The sequence below is a fragment of the Rhinoraja longicauda genome, chromosome 8 (genome assembly GCF_053455715.1).
Source record: "Rhinoraja longicauda isolate Sanriku21f chromosome 8, sRhiLon1.1, whole genome shotgun sequence".
NCBI lineage: Eukaryota > Metazoa > Chordata > Chondrichthyes > Rajiformes > Arhynchobatidae > Rhinoraja > Rhinoraja longicauda.
The window spans coordinates 47,046,031-47,069,541 of NC_135960.1; the positions used below are offsets into that span (position 1 = coordinate 47,046,031).

Sequence of the window (23,511 nt, forward strand, 5' to 3'; positions counted from 1 at the left end):
ATTGCATTTTACATCAGAGATCGTCACAAATCAAAATAAGAAATATGAAGAAATAATAACTCGGAAGAATTAATGACTTCATACACGAAGCATTTTGCATTTCTCCTGGATTACGAAGACCATTCCTTTTTATCTGAGACTTTCAATATACTCAGTCTAAAAAATAAGGCAAATGAAAAGATAGAGACAAAGTGCTGGAGTAACTCAGCTGGTCAGGCAGCATCTCTGAAGAAAAAGGATGGTTGACATTTTGGGTCAGGATCCTTCTTCAGACTGGAGAATGGTCCCTTCCCGAAACATCACCCATCCTTTTTCTCCAGAGATGCTGCCTGACCCGCTGAGTTACACCAGCACTTGAGTCTATCTTCAGTGTATAGCAGCATCTGCAGTTCCTTTCTACACAAGAGAAATGAAAAGTTTATTTAAATGCAATAAATAGACAGAATAAACTCAAATAAAATCAAAATGAATTTTTAAAAAGATCAATTGGCTATGAAGTATTTAACTGTGCAGTTCAGTAATGTAAATTTTGAAAGCAGGTTCAAACAGTGTATATTTACTGACTAACCAGCAATTGTCACCAGTCCGCTGTCTGCTACTGTCACAACATGGTTGCGGGAGATTGATTGGGTGTCCTTCGAGTTGGGATCAGATACCAGCGGACGGATACCACTCCAGGCTGCGAGCACATCGCCTCTTCTTACTGTGCAGAGCAACACATCCATCAGCAAAGGTTACTTTAACATCTCACAAGTTCACAAGTTATAGGAGGAGAATTAGGCCATTCTGCCCATCGAGTCCTCTCCGCCATTCAATCATTTTAGATTTAGAGATACAGCGCGGAAACAGGCCCTTCGGCCCACCGAGTCCGCGCCGCCCAGCGATCCCCGCACATTAACACTATCCTACACACACTAGGGACAATTTTTACATTTACCCAGTCAATTAACCTACATACCTGTACGTCTTTGGAGTGTGGGAGGAAACCGAAGATCTCGGCGAAAACCCACGCAGGTCACGGGGAGAACGTACAAACTCCGTACAGACGGCGCCCGTAGTCAGGATCGAACCTGAGTCTCTGGCGCTGCATTCGCTGTAAGGCAGCAACTCTACCGCTGCGCCACCGTGCCGCATCATAGCTGATCCTGCCGCCCAATCCCATTTTCCTGCCTTCTTCCCATAACCCTTGACACTCATTCTAATCAAGAATTTGTCTATCTCTGCCTTAAAAATATCAACTGACTTGGCCTCCACAGCCCTCTGTGGCAATGCGTTCCACAGATTAACAACCCTCTGACTGAAGAAGTTCCTCCTTACCTCTTTTCTATTTTTTTATTTAACTTTAATTCTGTTCCCATGACCTCTGGTCCTAGACTCTCCCACCAGTGGAAACATCCTTTCCACATCCACTCTATCTATGCCTTCCATTATTCTGTATGTATCTCCATCGTGTCAGCTATCAAGATAGTCCAGCAATGACATTAAGTTTAGTTTAGTTTATAGATGCAGTGCAGAAACAGGCCCTTCAGCCCATCAAGTCTGCGCCAACCAGAGATCCCTGCACACTGACACTGCATTTCTCCTGGAAAACTTATGATTATTACCGAAGCCAATTAAGGATATTACCTGGCATTGAGAGTGTTTTAGACAAGCACACAGAGTGGAGGGACAAGCAGGGAGTGGAGGGATATGGATCATATGCAGGCAGCGGAGATTAGATTAAGATGTACCAGCATCTGCAGTTATTTTCTTAGATTAAGTTGGCATCATGTTCATTGTGGGCCAATATCCGTGTCGAACATGATGTTAAGTGAAAATAATTTCCTCTGTTCCTGTGCTGGTCCGTGATCTAAATTGTTTGTTCTCAAAGGTATAAATATTCCTAATGCAGGGCAGGATCGTGTAATTTACTGGATGCCACATACAAACAACATACCAGCGTAGATTTGCCGCTTTTGTGAATGTGGTGCTGGGCATGCCCGTCTTTTCACTTCCGATACCCTTGCCTCTCTGTTCCCTGTGCATCCTGATAAAAATCACAACTCTTCTTTTCCAAAAATAAATTGTCCTGGATTTCCGCTTGACTTCTGACACTTTCCCCGATCTCTCTGCTGACCCAATGCCAGCGATTCGCCAGCCCCACAGTCCCTGGTTTAAAGCCCCGACCCAGGCTGGATGAGCAGAATCGGAAATGAAACTCATTTACAAGTGACGCGATCTAAAGAGGGGAGAAGGTGAGAGAGCAGGTCTAACGTCTACATGTTAGGCACCTGTCTACACACTCCTGGTCCCATGTCTGCACGAGTGCCCACGCTCACGTCTACTCGTACCCGCACTAACGTATACAGTAATGTCTACACTAGCATGCGTCTGTGTTAATATCTACACTAGTGTTTACACTAGAGTCTACACTAAAGCCTACAGGGATTTTTAAACTAACGTCACACTAGTGTCTACACTGGCATTTATACTAATGTCTAAACTGATGTTTACACTAACATTCACACTATTATCTACACCAACATTCACACTATTGTCTACACAGATGCTTATACTAACATCCACACCAGTGTCCACACTAGCATTTACATTAATGCCTACACTAATACACTAGTGTCTACACTAGGGTCTGTACTAGTGTTTACATCATCTTCCACTACTTAGGCACCAGTGCATATACTCACCAGTCCACACTAGTCTTGCTGTGAAGATGATGACCATTAAGAAGCTACAACATAATTTTAGGATGCAACAACAGATCTCTGGCACCATCACTCTGACCATCTGGGCAAGTAGTTACGATATCACATTGCAAGAGCTCAGAAGTTGTGAAACTGAATTAAATAAATTTGGCAATATAAATTAAACACTGGGAAACCAAAGTCATTATGGGACAGTAATCTGTTCTGGGCAACTATAATCGCTGTGACTTTGTGCAGTATTTGGTTTCCAAAATTCATTTCCACCAGAAATCCATGGAAATGAATTTCGGAAGCAAACACAATTTGCAGCTGCTACGAGATTGTGCATTTGGCGTGAAATTATCTTCCATTTCCATCACCCACTGCATTCTTAACTCAAGCTGTCTACCATCGTTCTCCCATCAGAGTATTCCAAGTTCAACTGTGATTTTGACCCCCATCTCCTCACACCCACACCCCATTTACTTCATATATACAGCACGGAAACAGGCCCTTCAGCCCACCAAGCCCACGCCAACCTGCGATCCCCGCACACTAACGCTATCCTAAATGCACCAGGGACAATTTACAATTTTACCAAGCCAATCAGCTGACAAACCTGTACGTCTTTGGGGTGTGGGAGGAAACCGGAGCACCCGAAGAAAACTAGTGAGAACGGGTGATCAATGGCCAGCGTGGACTGGGTGGAATGAAGGGCCTGTTTCCACACTGCATCAATCCATAATGGCAAAACGTCAGAAATATTATCGAGTCATACAGCATGGAAACAGGCCCTTCAGCCCAACCCGTACATGCCGACCAAGATGCCCCATCTAAACTAGTCCCAGTTGCCCGCATTTACAGACTCTACCAATCTTCTACCTGAAGAATGGTCCCGACCTGAAATGTCACCCATCCTTTTTTTCCAGAGATGCTGCCTGACCTGCTGAGTTACTCCAGCACTTTGTGTCTATCTTTGGCATGAACCAGCAGCTGCTTTTCCTTGTTTCTACATTCTATCCAAACAGTTCATTTGGAAATGAACCAAATAAAATGAGTTTTTCCACATTATTAGCTCTCTGGCGAGACTTTATTCATCAGGTTAGGCAGGCTGGGATTGTATTCCTTGGAGAGCAGGAGAATAAGGGGTGATCTTATAGAGGTGTACAAAATAACATGAGGAATAGATTGGGTAAATACAGTCTCTTACCCAAAGAAGGGAAAATCAAGAACCAGAGGACATATTTTTAAGGTGAAGGGGAAAGATTTAATAGGACGCTGAGAGGCAAATTTTTCACACAAACGATGGTGGGTGTATGGAACGGGTGTATGGGAGGCAGTTGAGGCAGGTGGTATTGCAACTTTTACGAAACATTTAGACAGGTACATGGATAGGACAGGTTTACAGAGATTTACAGGGCCAAACGCAGGCAGGTGTGAGACGAGTGTAGATGGGACATGTTGGTCAGTGTGGGCAAGTTGGGCTGATCGGGCCTGTTTCCACACTGTATGACTCTCTACAGTTTGTGTACGTGAGGCATTTTGTACAAGCTGCATCATTGAATAGAAGGGAAGTTGGCCGAAAAACGCAGCAGTACAGAAACATGAATTTGTACATTGTAAGTCTCTCTCGGTGCACACTGGAATAAACACACAAGCAGACGTATCCTGGAGGGGAATATGGAACAGGAGAGTGTAACAAAAAAAATGTGAATAAAAAAAATAACACTGGGATGTCAAAGGAAAGCTGAAGGATTAAGTTTTAGAATTGCCCTGGATATTCTTTAATGCAAAAAAAAGAAAAATCCCACCGCATACTTTATAATGCCATCAAAATTTAAACATTTAGAATGTTTGAGTAAATTAACCAGAGCCCCAGGTTTTAATAGAATGGTCTGTGATGGCAGTTCAGTAAGTACTGGTTTTTGAGACATAATTGTGCTGCAAAGCTACTTCAATAAGAGTCGGGAAATGGAAATGCAGATTCAGAAGCAAAACAAACACGTGAAATAAATTAGTCTGCAATATTTCTGCAACAATATTCTTAATGGAAAATAGAACATACAAATGATTATGCAAAACTGTTCAGACTGGAAAATAAATTACGCATTAAAGTATAGTTGGCTTTTACTAAACTACTTCTGCATTCCAAATCAAATTATAAAACCTGACTTGAGCTGACAACAGCCAATCAACTGGATAAAACCACTCCTAAAAATTGGTCGATACTTCCATAAAGCTACAAGAGAATTGTCACACGTTTTTTAAAAAGTTAACATGAGCTTCTAAAAAAATATCTGATTTATAAACAGATTTGCTTCATACACATCAGTGACCCTTTTTATTCCGCTGGGTTGAATGAATTCCTTGGAACACACATAACATGCAAGTGGTGTGCGGTGCCATCTTATATTCCAGCTCAACACTTCCAATGAGCCATAAATAACAACAAAACAAAGCATCTAAAATACTGGATTTCTAATTACTTTTCATGTTATTGTAACTACAAAATATTAGGTTAAAGTAACTAAAGAAAATCTAAAAACATTAGCTTCATTGCAACAAAGGCGGATGGCATAATTGCGCAGCGGTAGAGTTGCTGACATACAAGGTTGCAAGGTCGGTTTATTGTCACATGTACCAATTAAGGTACAGTGAAATTTGAGTTGCCATACAGCCACACTAAGTGAAAAGCAACAAGACACACAGCCACATAAAATAAAAGTTAACATAAACATCCACCACAGCGGCTCCCCACATTCCTCACTGTGATGGAAGGCAATATAGTCCAATCTTCTCCCTCTTTCTTCTCCCAGGGTCAGGGCTGTCAAACCATCAGCAGTCAGGGTGATCAAAGCTGCCGTGTGTCGGGGTGATCGAAACTCCCTCGTCGGGGCAGTTGAAACTCTCCGCGGCTTGGAGCTCCCGAATCTGTCTCTAACCAGGGACCACGGGCTCCACGATGTTAAAGTCCACAGGCCCGCGGTTGGAGCTCTCCACAGTCGATCCCAGGCAAAGGGATCGCAAGCTCCACGATGGTAAGTCCGCGCCACGCCCGCGGTTGAAGCGCAGGGTCAGTCTCCAGGAAAGGCCGCGCCACTCCACGATGTGGGAACGGAGATACAATACAGAAAAAAATCCCATCTCCGTCGAGGTAAGAGATTGAAAAATGTTTCCCCCAGCCCCCCCGCCCCATAAACACACATCAAGGAACACTAAAACAATACGTACTTAAAATAACAAAAACAGAAGAAAGGACAGGTTGTTGGCAAGGCAGCCATTGCTGGCGCCCCCCGGTAATTGCACAGCGGTAGAGTTGCTGCCATGCAGCGGGTTAGTGCGGATGTCAGGGGCGGTTGACATCCTCCTCCAGGGAGGAGGCAGGAGAATGGGGTTGAGAAAGGTAGATCAGCCATAATTGAATGGCTGAATAGACTTGAAGGGCCGAATGGTTTAATTCTGCTACTATAACATGAATTTATGAACAGCGTGATAGATCTGGGTTTGATCCTGACTACAGGTGCTGTCTGTACAGAGTTTGTACGTTCTCCCTGTGACTACATGGGTTTTCTTTGGGTGCTCTGATTTCCTCCTGCATTCCAAAGACGTGCAGATTTGTAGGCTAATTGGCTTCTGTAAAATTGTACCTTGAGCTAATGTATGGGTGGGTGCTGGTTGGCACGGACTCGGTGGGCCGAAGGGTCTGGATTTCTAACCTAAACTAAAGGCTAAAAGAGGGGATACAGACCTCTACAGGCAAGCCAAGTACAAGCTGAGAAGAGGAATCAGAGCTGCCAAGGAAAGGTACTGAGAAGCTGAGGAGCAAGTTCTCAGCTAATGACTCTTCAGTTTGGAAGGCTTGCAAGAAATCACCAGCTACAAGAGGAAAACCCCACACTCCTTGGACAATCGTCAGCTGACCAACGACCTGAACGAGTTTAACTGCAGGTTCAAGAAACAGAAACATAACCCTGGGACCCCCCTCCCTCCACCCCCAATCACCACAAGTACTCGAGGACTGACTCCAGTTTGCAAAGACTGGATCCGTCCCCACCCACTCCTTCCCAAGCAGCAATTCACACCTACTCAGAGACTGGCTGGAGTTTGCAAAAACCCTCCCCCCCCCCACCCCACCCCTCTGCAATCACCAATTTGCACATCCTCACAGAATGTTTCCAGTTTAACAATAGAAATTGCGGAGGTGGAGAGGCTATTCAGAAAACAGGAAGCCGGAAATCTCCAGGACTGGACAATGTTTCCCCCTCTACCCTCAAGCTCTGTGCCAAACAACTGGCACCGATCTACACAGACATTTTCAACCGGTCCCTGCAAACCTGCGCTGTCCCTGCCTGCTTCAAAGTCTCCACTATTGTCCCTGTACCCAAAAAGACAAGGATCACTGGTCTTAATGACTACAGGCCTGTCGCACTTACCTCTGTAGTCATGAAGACCTTTGAAAGATGTGCTGGCCCAGCTGAAAAACGTCACAAACCCCCTGCTGGACACCCTGCAGTTTGCATACCGAGCCAATAGATCGGTGGATGACGCAGTCAACCTCGGCCTGCACCTCATCCTCCAGCACCTAGACCACAAGGGGACCTATGCCAGGATTCTGCTTGTGGACTTTAGCTCTGCTTTTAACACCATTGTGCCAGAGCTACTACACTACAAACTCTCCCAGCTGACTGTGCTTGAACCCCTCTGTCAGTGGATCATCAACTTCCTGACGGACAGGAAGCAGTATGTGAGGCTGGGAAAGCACATCTCGGACCCGCAGACCCTTAGCATAGGAGCTCTGCAAGGCTGCGTACTCTCCCCTCTCCTTTACTCTCTACACCAACGACTGCACCTCCACAGACTCCTCTATCAAGCTCCTCAAGTTTGTGGATGATACGACCCTAATTGGACTGATCCACGATGGGGAGGAATCTCCCTACAGATGGGAAGTGACACAGCTGGCGTCCTGGTGCCATCGCAACAACCTGAGCTCAATGCTCTCAAGACAGTGGAACTAATTGTAGACTTTCGAAGAGATCCCCCTCCCCTCCAGGCCCCACTCACCATCAACAACACCATAGTCACATCTGTGGAGTCATTTAAGTTCCTTTGAAGCATTATCTCCAGGGACCTTAAATGGGGGGCCACCATCGACTCCACAGTCAAAAAGGCCCAACAGAGGATGTACTTCCTGCGGCAACTGAAGAAACACAATCTGCCATAGGCAATGATGGTCCAATTCTATACTGCTATCATTGAGTCCGTCCTCACCTTCTCCATCATGGTCTGGTTTGGCAAAGCCACCAAGCACGACAACCGGAGGCTGCAACTGATCGTTCGCACAGCTGAGAAGGTTGTTGGCTGCAACCTTCCCCCCATTGACAAACTGTACACTGCAAGGGGCAGGAAGCGAGCGGGCAAGATCATCTCTGACCCCTCTCACCCTGGCCACAAAGTCTTTGAAGCGCTTCCCTCTGGAAGGCGACTCCGGACTGTCAAAGCAGCCACAGCCAGACATAAAAACAGTTTTTTTCCACAAGTGATAGTTCTACTCAATAACCAAATTCTGTAGTTTCTTTTTTGTTCTGGTTTATTTTCACTCACATGTTTAGACCGTAATGGTGCATCCTTATTGTTTTGATGTGTTTATGCTTTATTCTTAATTGTTAACTGTATGTTTGTGTTGTCATTTATGAGCGGAGCACCAAGGCACATTCCTTGTATATGCACATACTTGGCCAATAAACTTATTCATTCATTCATTCATTCATTCATTCATTCATTCATTCATTCATTCATTCATTCATTCATATGCAAAGTTGTAGCAAAAGATACCTTGGATGAAAGTTACTTGAAAAAAAGGGATGTGCAATCAGTTTCTACCAAAATAAGGTCAGCGTATCGACAGTCAGCAAGATAATGTTAAAATGCTTGTGTGAATTATAGCCTGTTTTCGCTAGGAAAGCTATGGGATCTAAACAATAATCTAACAGCAGTATATTTTAAACCACAGAAGGGGCAACTAATTCTATGTTAACTAAACTACAATGTTGAATGGAAAAGATCACACAAGAGACATATACTAAGTTAGGGATTGGCGAGATGTGTCAGTACATTAGTAGGGAAATGTACATTTACATTCATTTCATTCATAATTCAAGGACTAAAATATGAACATACTTGCAATACGTTCTCTTCTGGATAATGCAACACATCACATTACGGTGAAGTTAATTTGACGTGAAATGATCCGTCTTTATTTTTAAAAGATATACAGTGTGACAGACACAAACAATGCTTTGTCACGAGATAATGTGATAAGTAGATTAATTCCACATGGAATGACTTATTAGTCGGCCACATTGACACATTTGCTGTACTAAGGTTTACGCAATGGCCTGTTTCCATGCTGTATCTAAAGTCTAAAGATAATATGATACATAAATACAATCAAGCCAAATTCAAGTACAACAGATAGTTGAAAGGGATATACTGTACAAAGTACAGAATACATTTCTCAGATTTAGGAAAAGATTTAATAGGATCCTGAGTTTAGTTTAGTTTAGTTTAATTTAGTTTCGTTTTGTTTAGAGATATAGCCCTTCGGTCTACTGAGTCCACGCCGACCAGCGATCTCCATACACTAACACTATCTTACACACACTTCAGGGACAATTCACAACTTTACCGAAGCCAATTAACCTACAAACTTGTGCATCTTTGGAGTGTGGGAGGAAACCAGAGCACCCGGAGAAAATCCACGTGGTCACAGGGAGAACGTACAAACTCCATACAGACAGCACCCGTAGTCTGGATCGAACCCATGTCTCGTGCGCTGTAAGGCAGCAACTCTATCACTCTGCCATCGTGCCACCCTGTGGGGTAAGCTTTGTACACGTGTAAAGGACAGATTTGGAGGGACAGGGGCCAAATGCAGGCAAATGGGACCAGTGTAGCTGGGACATGTTGGACCGAAGGGCCTGTCTCCACTCTGTATGACTATGTCTTTAAGTGCTGTACCTCCAAACTAAACCAAAATGTGCTCAGATATTCCTGTTTCGAAAGCACTCATCCGATTTGAGCCTCATTCACTTTCCACTCTTGTCATCACTCGATCTGTGTGATCTGTTGATTAGATGTTTGCGCTTGAAGTTAAGGGACAACCCCAATTTTACGTTTGCCCCATTACACCACAAAATTGAGCAACAAATCCTAGCTCGTACACTCGGGAAGCAGAACGTTAACTGCAGAGGTTACAGATAAATTTTAAATTAAATCTATCCATATCATTCCACCTTCTATGAAGTCGTCAAACAATAAGAGACTATAGATCATTCAACCCGCAGTTACAACGCACTGATTTATGCTTTTGCCGTCTTATTCAAAATAAGCACTGCAGAATTATATTAGAAAAACTTGGGCTACATTTCAAACAGTACGGTGTTGCCACACTGGTCGATCTAGCTAAAATGAGGCATTTATCATATTATGAGAGTACTGAACTGTATTTATAAAGCATGCTACCAGAAATAGCTCCTGTCACACAATAATTAAACTGCTGGAATGAGTCCAAGTCCCTGGAAGTGGAAATAGCTGGCATAAATGGTTGCAGGATAATATAGGTCTGTCGCAGATTGATATGGCTGGCATATCATATTTAAATAATATGAGCACATTTATAAATATTGTTAATGACTGGTTTAAACACTATTGACAGTGTGGAGAGGTTTATACAATGCAACACTTCTATCATTAGTAAAACACAAAGTGCTGGAGTAACTCAGTGGATCAGGCAGCATCTCTGGAGAGCGTGGATAAACAGCGTTTCAGGCCGGGACCCTGCTCCCATCTTCCATCTCCCTTCCATCTAAAGCATTTGCTTGCAGCTTAGTTTAGTTTAGAGATACAGTGTGGAAATAGGCCATTCGGCCCATCGAGTCCGCACTGACCACGATCCCCCATACACTATGTCCTATCCTAGGCAATTTACAGACGTCCATTAACCTACAAACCTGCACAGGGAGAAAGTACAAACTCCACACACAGATAGCACCCGAAGTCAGGATTGAACCCGGGTCCCTGGCGCTGTGAGGCAGCAGCTCTACCAGCTCCACCCCTGGTTAGCTTTAAGTAAAGATCACACATTACCCTTGACGTCAGGGCTCAGGTAGTTCCGTATTTCGCTGAGAATGAAGTTAATCTCTTCCTCGTGCGGAATGGGTTTAGTTGTGACTTCCGTCGGCCTGTCAGTGGTCCCTGCGATCACCATTCCCTCCCACGGTAAGAAAAATATAATTCTGCCATCGCTCGTTGCTGGATCCAACAGACCCATTGTTTCATGGCTTCAAGGATAAAAGCAGGGGTTATGTTCAATATACAATTTGTTCCAAACCAATGATTCACTATAGTACAACAATACTTTCTATTTGTTTCAGTTTTCAGTTTAGTTCAGACAAACAGCGTGGAAACATCCCCTTTGGCCCACTGAGTTCGTGCCGACCATCGATCACCCATACATAGTTCTATCCTACACACTAGGGATAATTTACAGATGCCAATTAACCTACAAACTCACACGTCGATGGGATGCGAGAGAAAAAAATAAACCGGGGCATCTGGAGAAAACTCACGCGGTCACAGGGAGAACATACAAACACTGTACAGACAGCACCCTTAGTCAGGATCGCACCCGGGTCTCTGGCGCTGTTGGGCAGCAACTCTACCACCATGCCAACCAGTAGAGTCATACAGCATGGAAACAGGCCATTCGGCCAAAGTTTAACTTGCCCACACCGACCGAGGCACCCCATATTCACTAATCATAGCCCATCACCCCATCTTCACCCCAAGATGCACCTCTTCTTCACTAGCCCGCATTTGTCCCATATCTTTCTCAACGTGTCCAAATGTTTTTAAATGTTGTTATTAGCTTAACTAATTAGCTTAAAAACAGTGAATTTGTACAAGACCTGTTTAAGATCAACCTTTCACAACATTAGAGCAGTAATAACACTGTTTCCTGCCTCTGCATCTACATATTGATAACAATTCATAGCCATACAGCACGGAACCAGGCCCTTCGGCCCAGCTCGTCCGTGTTGCCCCATCTAAGCTCGTCCGATTTGCCCATAATAAGTAAATGCAATGCAGTGCAAGCTTTGTTTCTGAATTATTTTTGCTTGGTTGTGCTACTAATAAGACCATAAGACATTGGAGCAGAATTAGGCCATTCAGCCCATGGAGTCTGCTCCGCCATTCAATGATGGCTAGTATAATTTTTCCTCTCAACCCCATTCTCCTGACTTACCCCCATAACCTTTGACACCCTTTCTAATCACCAGCACTCCAGCACATTGTGCGGTTTTTTTGCATACCAGCACCTGCAGTTCTTTGTGTCCCCATTTGCCCGCGCTTGACCCACATCTTTCATAACCATCTATTCATTGTGATTCATTCCTATCCATTGTGATTCGTTATTAGACAATTTACAATTGCACATCTTCATTCACAAATACAACGGCTCAGTGGCACAGTGGTAGAGTTGCTGCCTTACAGCACCAGAGACCCGGGTTCCATCCTTACCACTGGTGCTGTCTGCACGGAGTTTGTACGTTCCAAAGATGTGCAGGTTTGTAGCTTAATTGGCTTCGGTACGAATTGTAAAGTGTCCCTAGTGTGTAGGATAGTGTTAGAGTATGGAGATTGCTGGTTGGCACGAACTCGGTGGGTTGAAAGGCCTGTTTCTGCACTGTATCTTGAAACTAAACAATAAAAAACAATCTAGATGGCAAGAGGTAGATTGTTCAGGGAATGACCTAAATGGTATATATATGATACGATATGATATGATGATATGATTTGCCGCCTAATATACAAGAATTACTTTCAAATGAAAATGCTCGCATTGAGTAAGTCCAGTCAACATGTAATTTTCAAGTGAGGTTTTATCTTTTGTGGTATTTTATTACCTATAATAGCCAGGCAAGACAACATGGACACCAGCACTGGGTTGACAGATTTTCTCGACTCCTGCATCATCCATTTGGCGTAATGTATCCGTGAACGGCCCTGTGGCATTGATAACACACTTGGCCTTCACCTCAAACAATTTTCCTGCAAAAAAAAACAAGAATGATCAGACACCCCAAATCTGGAGTAAGATCCAAATAAGCAAAAGTAATTGAAGAATCAAGAGTGTTTAGTTGTCATATATAACAAAAAATGAAGACCAGTTAGTCATAGAGTCATAGAGTGATACAGCGTGGAAACAGGCCCTTCAGCCCAACTTGCCCACACCGGCCAAAATGTCCCAGCTACACTAGTCCCTGCTGCCTGTGTTTGGTCCATATCCCTCCAAACCTGTCCTATCTATGTACCTGTCTAACTGTTTCTTAAATGTTGGGATAGTCCCAGCTTCAACTACCTCCTCTGGCAGCTTGTTCCGTGCACACACCACCCTTTTTGTGAAATGGTTACCCCTCAGATATCTATTAAATCTTTTCCCCTTCACCTTAAACCTATGTCCTCTGATCCTCGATTCACCTATTCTGGGCAAGACACTGCAGCAACCCGATCTATCCCTCTCATGATTTTAGACACTTCTATGAGATCACCCCTCATCCTCCTGTGCTCCAAAAGAATAGAGACCCAGCCTGCTCAACCTCTCCCTGTAGCTCAGACGGTCCTGGCAACATCCTCATAAATCTTCTAGCTTGACAACATCTTTCCTATAACATGGTGCCAAGAACTGAACACAATACTCTAAATGCAGTCTCACCAACATCTTATACAACTCCAATATGACCTCCCAACTTCTATACTCAATACTCTGATTGATGAAGGCCAATGTGTCAAACAACTTTTTGACCACCTTATTTACCTGGTCAGGTAGTTGACCTACTATCTGTAAGGGAAAACATAAAATGTTACAGGAAGACACTTGGAAAACATGGTAATCAGGCAAAAGGAAATCACATTTGACCAATATATTGAAGTGACTCGAAGGCTTGATCTATAGGGAACGGTTGGGCAGGACTCTATCCCTGGAGCGCAGGAGGCTGAGGGGAGATCTTATAGAGGTATACAAAATCATGAGAGGGACAGTCTTTTACCCAGAGCAAGGGAATCAAGAACCAGAGGACATAGGCTTAAAGCAGGTACTATCACAACGTTTAAAATACATTTGGACAGGCACATGAATAGGATAGGTTTAGAGGGATATGGGTCAAATGTAGCAGGTTGGACAGTGTAGATGAGGCATGTTGGTCAGTGTGGGCAAGTTGGGCTGAATGGCCTGTTACCACGATGTATGACTCGATGACTTCGATCCTACACACTGCGGACAATTTCACAGAAGCTGATTAACCTGCAAACCTGAAAGTCTTTGGAGCGTGGGAGGAAACCAGAGCACCTGGAGAAAACCCACACGGTCACAGGGAGAACATACAAACTCCGTACAGACAGTGCCCGCAATCAGGATTGAACCCGGGTCTCTGGCGCTGTAAGGCAACAACTCTACTGCTGCGCCACTGTGGAACTGTGACACTGTGGAATTACCCACCCATTTAAATCAAAGCTTTTTTTATTGCCCCACACATTGCAGGATGGATTGATCATATATAAACAAACATTGCAGGAACTGGTCCTGAAACAGTTAATGAAGATAAATGCAAAGTGCTGAAGTAACTCAGCAGGTTAGGCAACATCTCTGGAGAAAAAAGATGGGTGACATTTCTGGTCAGGACCCTTCTTCAGACTCCCTGAATGGACTTTACCAAGGCTAGACACAAAGTGCTGGAGTAACTCAGTGGGTCAGGCAGCATCTTTGGAGACAATGGATAGGTGACATAGAAACATAGAAAATAGGTGCAGGAGTAGGCCATTCGGCCCTTCGAGCCTGCACCGCCATTCAATATGATCATAGCTGATCATCCAACTCAGTATCCTGTACCTGCCTTCTCTCCATACCCCCTGATCCCTTTAGCCACAAGGGCCACATCTAACTCCCTCTTAAATATAGCTAATGAACTGGCCTCAACTACCTACTGTGGCAGAGAATTCCACAGATTCACCACTCTCTGTGTGAAAAAAAACGTTCTCATCTCGGTCCTAAAAGACTTCCCCCTTATCCTTAAACTGTGACCCCTTGTTCTGGACTTCTCCAACATCGGGAACAATCTTCCTGCATCTAGCCTGTCCAACCCCTTAAGAATTTTGTAAGTTGTGCTTTAAGTTTGCATACTAATCTCTTATGTGGGACCTTGTCGAAAGCCTTCTGGAAGTCCAGATATAACACATCCACTGGTTCTCCCTTATCCACTCTACTAGTTACATCCTCGAAAAATTCTATAAGATTCATCAGACATGATTTACCTTTCATAAATCCATGCTGACTTTGTCCAATGATTTCACCACTTTCCAAATATGCTGCTATCCCACCTTTAATAACTGACTCTAGCATTTTCCCCACTACCGATGTTAGACTAACTAGTCTGTAATTCCCCGTCTTCTTTCTCCCTCCCTTTTTGGGTCAGGGCCCTTCTTCAGGCTGACCCAACCCGAAACGTCCCCCATCCTTTTCTCCCAGATGCTGCCTGACCCGCTGAGTTATTCCAGCTTTGTGTCCTTTCTGTTTGCAAACCAGCATTGCAGTTCCTTGTTCCTACATCTACAACCATTCATTGTGTCTATCTTTAGTAGGAACCAGCATCACATCATCATTGCTGGTTTTGATTTGTCCTTTCATTCATTTGTGCATGATACCTTTTCATATCTCTAGTTTCCCTCTCCCCTGCTCTTAGTCTGACGAAGGGTCTCAACCCGAAATGTCACCTATTGCTTTTCTCCAGAGATGCTGCCTGGCCCGCTGAGTTACTCCAGCTTTTTGTGCCTATCTTCCGTGTTCATAAGTTCATAAGTTCTGGGAGCAGAATTAGGCCATTTGGCCTATCAAATCTTCTTCGCCATTCAATCATGGCTGATCTATCTTTCCCTCTCAACCCCATTCTCCTGCCTTCTCCCCATAATCTCCAACACCCATACTAATCAAGAATCTGTCAATCTCCACCTTAAAAATATCCATTGTCGGCCTCCACAGCCGTCTGTGGCAATGAACTCCACAGATTCACCACCCTCTGACTAAAGAAATTCTTCCCCATCTTTCCAAAGGTACTGCACATCCATTTATTCTGAGGCTATGGCTTCTGCTCCTGGACTCTCCCACTAGTGGAAACATCCTCTCCACATCCACTTTATCCAGTCCTTTCATTGTTTGGTAAGTTTCAATGAGGCCCCTCCTCATTCTTCTAAACTCCAGCGAGTACAGGCCCAGTGAGGTCAAACACTGATCATATGTTAACCCAATCAGGTGTAAACCCGCATCTGCAGTTCCTCCCTGCATATTTTGTCTGCATTTCCTTCCTGCACACTGAAGCAGTTAACATTGCTTAAGGTGATGGATATGCCTACCTGTCTCGACGTCCTTGCACTCAGCGCCACATATATATTCTTTGCTAGTCTCCGGATGCTTGCTCTTCAGGAGTTTCACCGCCTCGACGTAATTGGCCATGGCAGCCCCATACCTGGCAGCAGTGAGAGCGATCGTAAGGTTCATCCGCGCATCATCGTGTTGCCCTGCAGCAAGTGGACAGATTGCCAGGGAGAGCATGAGTCACCTCAAGCCACTGACTTGTGCTACAGAAGTGTGTCAGAACAGATCTGTCACATCTGTCCCTGTCAGATTGCATCTATCTCATTCTCAGCCCAGACTTAGGACAATAATTCTAAGGACACAATCATTCTAAGATACTCGCTGTATCTCTAAAGTCTTAAAGTTACTATTGCAACATTTAACAAACATTCAGACAGGTACCTAGTCCTTTTCGCCAGAGATGCTGCCTGACCCGCTGTGACTCCAGCGTTTTGTTCAGACGTTATAGGAGCAAACTCACTGGAGTTTAGATGGATGAGGGGGGAACCTCATTGAAACTTACTCAATGGTGAAAGGCTTGGATAAAGTGGATGTGGAGAGAATATTCCACAAGTGGGAGAGTCTAGGATCAGAGGTCATCGCCTCAGAATTAAAGGATGTTCCTTTAGGAAAGAAATGAGGAGGAATTTCTTTGTACTCAGAGGGTGGTGAATCTGTGGAATTATTTGCCACAGACGGTTGTGGAGGCCAAGGCAATGGATATTTTTAAGGCAGAAATAGATAGATTCTTGTGGTGCGGGTGTCAATGGTTATGGGGAGAAGGCAGGAGAATGGGGTTAGGGGGAAGAAATAGATCAGCCATGATCTATGTATACTTGTTTAAGTAGCAGAAACAAACAACAGCTGGTTAATATACAAAAGGACACAGAGTACTGGAGTATCTCAGCGGTTCAGGCAGCATCTCTGGAGAACATGGATAGGTGACATTTCAGGTCTCGACCCTTCTTCGGACTGCAAATTTATTCCAGCAGTTTTGCATATTGACCAGCCTCCGCATTTCTTTGTTACCACAAAATTCTAAGAAATAATTTCCCCACACAGCCCCATTTTAAAGGATCAAGTGTTAATTAATATGCCCTATAAACCATAGGATATGAAAGGATTTCCATAAAGAAGCAAAGTACAAAGCGAATTTACAGAAAACTCTGCTTTAAGTGTCGAATAGGTCAGGAGGACACATTATTGGCAACAATGCTGAATAAAAGATTCAACTGTCAGCTCCTTATGCCAGTCACTCTGTCACTCACATATAAATGAGTGAATGGTATTTTATTGTCACATGTACACATGTATGTATAGGTACAGTGAAATTCTTTGTTTTGCATACAATACACAAGTATGCAAAGAGTCTCCACGTATAGGGCACCGACAGAGTGACATAAGTGTTAATGACAGTCCCGATTGTCCCTCTGGTCTCAGCGCCCCCCACCCCATCCATGCAGGGTCCCTCTTTGCTCTTGGTGCCACCCCCCCCCCCCCCCAAGCTGGGTCCTTCTGCTGTTCTGGAAGGAAAAAACCTTCAGTGATCTCTAGTGATCCAGGTCAACGTTCTTCAATTTTTAAACCAAAGGTTTTCAAAAGGGGACAAATGAACAAAGCCCGATTTCATGAGTAAATGATTCATATGTACATCATTAAAAGATTCATTGCTGTATTTAAAAAAAAAATCCCTGATACAAAGAGAACAGTCGAGATGGTTTATCATATTTAATGTCTGTGTCTTGAGGGACTTCTTCTATTTACTAATGCGACTGAAGTTAAAATCGTGAATGTTGTGCAATGAGCTAAATTGGTCTGCATTGCAGGGCACTGACTCTGTGTGCCCTGAATTCATAATCACTCAGGGCTCGGAGCTGGCATTAAGGTTAATGCTACCACAAGCTAACAGCAATGTTAGCACATACATATTTAGAAAGACTATGCCTTTATGTTAAACAGAAGTCAATCGTTGCAGCTTTTCAATCAATCTTTTAATATCCACAGTCCTTTATGGAAAAGATGCAAAAATGGATATGAAATTAATTAAAGACAACAGACACGTTGTGCATATTGTTAAATCTTCTTAACCATTTGTTCCATAAATGCAATGAAATGGTTACAATCACTTTAATCATCGATGCCAAAATTACAAGGTTAATCTGCTCTGTTATCAGGCTTCTGAACGGTCCTTCCACAAGCTTGGATGCATTCTGATTCTCTCTTGCACTAAGTACTTAGAGATACAGCGTGGAAATAGGCCCTTCGGCCCACCGCGTCCACCGACATTCGATTACCATTTCACGTAGTTCTATGTTCTGCCACTTTTGCATCCACTCCCCACGTACCAGGGGCAATTTATACCAGTCCAATTAACCTACAAATCCGCACGTCTTTGGAGTGTGGGAAAAACTGGAACACCTGGAGTAAACCCACAAGGTCACAGGGAGAAGGTGCAAACTCCACACTGACAGCACCTGAGTTGCGGATCGAACCCGGGTCTCTGTGAGGCAGCGGCTCTACCAGCTGCACCACTGTGTCACCCTCCGCTACCTTATTGCGGGCACTGGACTTTGTCTCTGGAACTATTGCACTACAATGTTGAGAATTATATTCTGCTCTCTGTATCTTCCCCTTCATTCTATCTATTTTACTTGAGTTTGTCTTGATTATATTTATGTATCGTATTATCTGATCTGTTTGGACAGCATGCAAACCAAAGGTTTTTACTTTACCCCAGTACACATGACAATAATAAACCTAAACCTAGAAATATTTCCTTTGATTGGATAGCAAGCAAAATAAAGCTTTTCAATGTACCTCTTAGACTTTAGAGATACAGTGCAGAAATAGGCCCTTCATCCCATCAGGTCAACACCGACCAGCGATCACCCCTTACACTAACACTATCGAGACAATTTTCAAATTACAGAAGCCAATTAACCTACAAACCTGCACGTCTTTGGAGCGTGGGAGGAAACCAGAGCACCCGGAGAAAACCCACGCAGGTCACGGGGAGAACATAGAAGATCCGCCCAGACAGCACCTATAGTCGGGATCGAACCCAGGTCTCTGGAGCTGTCAGGAAGCAACTCTATCGCTGCGCCACCGTACGCCCTAAGAACACTCAGTACGCGTGACAGTAATAAACTCAAACTTCAACAACTTCAAACTAAAATCACAACTATTTTTGTCCCTTATTTTACGCTGCTATCCAATTCATGTGATCACCCTCGAAAACCATAGACTCTACTCTTTTTTTGAAAATTCAAAAATCGCTAACCTCTGCTCATACGATTCAAAAAGTAATCTTGTTAAATAAATAAACCTGAAGATATTTAAAGGGTTTAGTAAGCCGGATAGCAAAGATTCCTCACGCACAACTCAAGCAAAACACATAGCGAGACTACACACACGCGAGTACACACACACACACTAAGCGTACACACACAACACATGCACACAGGCGTGCAAACACACGCATACACATACGCACATATGCACACACATACACACACACATACACACGCACGATCTACCATCAAGCCAGTGAGCAAAGCCAATTTAATCTGCAGCTCCCCGAGGTAAGTATAGTTCAGTGTCCTGCCCCCACTCTGACTGAGGATAATCCCCATTTCCTCAAGGAAGAAAGTGCATTGAAGTGAAGAGAATTCTGCACAGGAATAAAACGATCTAAAATGACAGAGACAATAATGACAATGAATTTCATGTCTCCCAGTCATGAGCCCGCAATGCTTGGCTGGGCTGACTTGTCCAATTAAATTGTTGCAGGTACAGCGGAAGAGGCAGTTATCATCTGCAAGCTTGTGGCTTTAGCTCCGCTGACCTAGTGAACTGTCGTGGAACGCAGACTACTCCTGTTCTGTTTGCCACAAGACGACCGAAGGCTCCAGTAAACATTTCCCAATGGGAAGGGGGGGGAGGGGGAATATTCATCCTGACAAACACAAGACGACTGTCTTGTGCGATTGCCGAGCCCCGCATCTTGCGGCTCGTAAAATAACTGATCTACCAAGAAAAGCACATCCGAATACCAAGAAATCTTGCCGTGGCTTCGGAATAAACTGTCGTCTCCAATATTCCTTCGGCCGCTTGAGTGAATCTGACAGATTACTGCTCACATTTCAGTCACATCCCATGAAAAAATATGTTGCCTCTTCCCTGCCAAGAGAATGTGGATATCAACAAATGCTAAATGAACTCTGACAACTACCCCTAAGAAATAAAGTCGTGAGTTTGCGGCTACAAAGGAGACCTTGACTAAATGGGACATGTTGTACCCAGGCTAACAACTAACATATGGTTTGCTTTCCTTATGCCAACATAGAGCTCGTCTCCCTGCAGTGAAGTAGATTCCGGCACTAGAATCTGGCCCTCAAATGTATGGACTGCTATTCACAATTTTCAGTTTAGACAGCACATTGGCGCAGCTGGTAGAGCTGCTGCCTTACAGTGCCAGAGATCCTGGTTCAATCCTGACCTTGGGTGCCGCCTGTATGCGTGGAGCTTGTATGTTCTCCCTGTGACTGCGTGGGTTTTCTCCAGGTGCTCCGGATTCCTCCCACATTCCAACGATGTGCGCGTTTGTAGGTTAATTGGCTTCAGTAAAATTGTAAATTGTCCCGAGAGTGTAGGATAGTGCTAATGTACTGCCCTGGCCGGCACAGACTCGATGGGCCAAAGGGCCTGTCTCCGCGCTGTATCTCAAATGACTAAAATGGGAGCTAGTCCAGGTGGGGCACAGGGAAGAGAGGTGGGGACGGGGATGGTGGTTTGTTACGCGTTTAGGTACCTAAATCTGGAGAGTTCAATATTTATACCATTGGGTTGTAAGCTACCCAAGCGGAATATGAGGTGTTGTTCCTCCAGTTTACATGTGGCCTCACTCTGGCAATGGAGAGAGGTCAGTGTGGGAATGGAGAGAGGTCAGTGTGGGAATGGAGAGAGGTCAGTGTGGCAATGGAGAGAGGTCAGTGTGGGAATGGAGAGAGGTCAGTGTGGGAATGGAGAGAGGTCAGTGTGGCAATGGAGAGAGGTCAGTGTGGCAATGGAGAGAGGTCAGTGTGGGAATGGAGAGAGGTCAGTGTGGGAATGGAGAGAGGTCAGTGTGGCAATGGAGAGAGGTCAGTGTGGGAATGGAGAGAGGTCAGTGTGGCAATGGAGAGAGGTCAGTGTGGCAATGGAGAGTTAAAATGGTTCGCAACCAGGAGATCCCTTGAGTTTAAGGTGCAGCTGAGAAAGTGTAGATAACGAGTGTGAATAGGGTGATCGATGGTTGGCGTGGACTTAGTGGGCCGAAGGGCCTGTTTCCATGCTGTACAGGTCCACCACCAATTTTCTGGCAACTGATATAATCCGGACAAAATTACGAGACCGCACTTGAAATCCCCCCGGAAGTCCCCCCGAAATTGTGGCGTCTAGGCCGGGTGAGTCGGCCGATCTTGACCTCATCGGGACTTTCGCAGCCGATCGGTGGGTCGAATTTGCCCCCTGCAGCCGGGGCTCTGGAACTCCGACCTGACCGAAGCCGGCAGATCCGTTCTGGTAGCCGACCTCCGGGGCCAACTTTGCGGGCGGCCTCAGCGGAACGTTACGTCATCGTTAGACTCCTCTCAGAGGCCATGACCGCCAACGGGATCTCAACACTAGTCACATCTTCCCATCTCCATCCATTTCAGTTTTCAGCAGAGACCGTTCCCTCCACAACTCCCCCGTTCACTCATCACTTCCCACCCTAACCACCCCCTCCCCAGGGACTTTGCCCTGTAACCGCAGGAGATGCAACACCTGTTCCTATACCTCCACCCTTGACTCCACCCAGAGACCCTGACGGTCCTTTCCAGGTGAGGCAGAGGTTCACTTGCACCTCCTCCAACCTCATCTACTGAATCCGCAGTTCTCGGTGTGGACGCCTATACATCAGTGAGACCAAGTGTAGACCGGGTGATCATTTCTCTGAACACCTCTTCTCTGTCTGCCTAAAGGGCCTGTACCACTTAGGTGTTTTTTTAGGCGACTGCCGGCGACTGTAGCAGGTTGCCGAAATACCGGCAATGTGTACGACAAGCTACAACAACCTACACATAGTCGACGTCAAGCTCCTGACAACCGGCGACCCAATCGTCGCGACTTAGGACGTCCACCTAAGATCGCACATACGACTACACAGGCGACAACCTACGACAACCGAAGTCAACCTACGTCCACCCGCGACAAGCTACGACAAGCTACGACTCTGTCGGCGACAACTGAAGACAATTCACGTCATTTTGGCCTCCAGTTTTGACGCCGGTACCTGTCGCCGGTTGACGTAGGTCGACGTAGGTAGTCACCAATGGAATTCACCGAAGTCAACAACGGCGACAACCTACGTCACGTGGAAACAACCTACGACAGCATCTACGTCAGGAGACGTCAAGCTCCGCTCATTGGCGTCAAACCCACTGTCGCCAAAAAAATGTCAACATTCTGAAAATCCAGCGGCGACCAGTAAGAGTCTTTGGGCGACTGACGAGACTACTCATACAGGCGACACCCGTCGACCATGTGGCGACAGCCTAGTCGCCTGTAGTTGCCTAAGTGGGACAGGCCCTTAAACCTACATGATCTCCCAGTTGCCAAACATTTTAACTGCCCATACTGACCTTTCTTTCCTGGGCTTCCTCCACTCTCAGAGTGAGGCCACGCACAAATTGGAGGAACAGCACCTCATATTTTACAACCCAGCGGTATGAACGTTGATTTCTCTCATTTCAAGTAACCCCAGCATTTCCCCCCCCACCACCCGAGTCATCCTATGAGTTCCACTGTTTGCATTCCCAGCCAACAATAGACCATCATGGGTTCCATCCTTCCGTGGCCATCTGTTACCAGCCCTGCTTTGTTCTGGCCTTTTCCAACTTCCAGTACCTCCCCCCCACCCACATTTTACTTTCAGTCTGAAGAAGGGTTCCAACCCAAAAAGTCACCCATCCTTTTTCTCCATTAATTCCCTGATTCCCCTTTGACAGATATTTCCAACCCTTTAGAAATAATTAAAGTAAAGCAGTTACCATCGTAGTACACAAGGGCTCCGATAAGCTTTTCTTTCTTCAGCATAGGGAAGTGTTCCAAGGCTCTTGACTTGGTGAGGAAGTAACTGTGTTTCAAACTATAACGTCCAGCCACAACGTCATACATCTTTATTCCAGCCCAGTAATAAGGCAATTGCCACCACCTATTTAAGTAAAAAAAGATACTGTGATAAGCCTCATAAATAAACATATGTTGCGGGATAGATGTTGTCAAGCTGGAAATGGTGCGGAGAAGATCTACGAGGATGTGGCCAGGACTCGAGGACCTGAGCCT

The 23,511-nt window shown here is 44.9% G+C and overlaps 1 protein-coding gene across 2 annotated transcripts in view; it reads right to left on the reverse strand.

Annotated features, from left to right (window-relative positions):
* Positions 1-23,511, reverse strand: part of gpd2 (glycerol-3-phosphate dehydrogenase 2 (mitochondrial)) — an 89,722-nt gene that overhangs the window by 17,640 nt on the left and 48,571 nt on the right. For both annotated transcript variants that reach the window (XM_078403862.1, XM_078403863.1), the window contains exons 7-11: positions 23,217-23,380; positions 16,146-16,310; positions 12,647-12,791; positions 10,827-11,020; positions 569-703 (exon numbers count right to left, since the gene is read on the reverse strand). In XM_078403862.1, the coding sequence (XP_078259988.1) occupies positions 569-703; positions 10,827-11,020; positions 12,647-12,791; positions 16,146-16,310; positions 23,217-23,380 (803 nt within the window). The remainder of the gene's footprint in view (positions 1-568; positions 704-10,826; positions 11,021-12,646; positions 12,792-16,145; positions 16,311-23,216; positions 23,381-23,511) is intronic.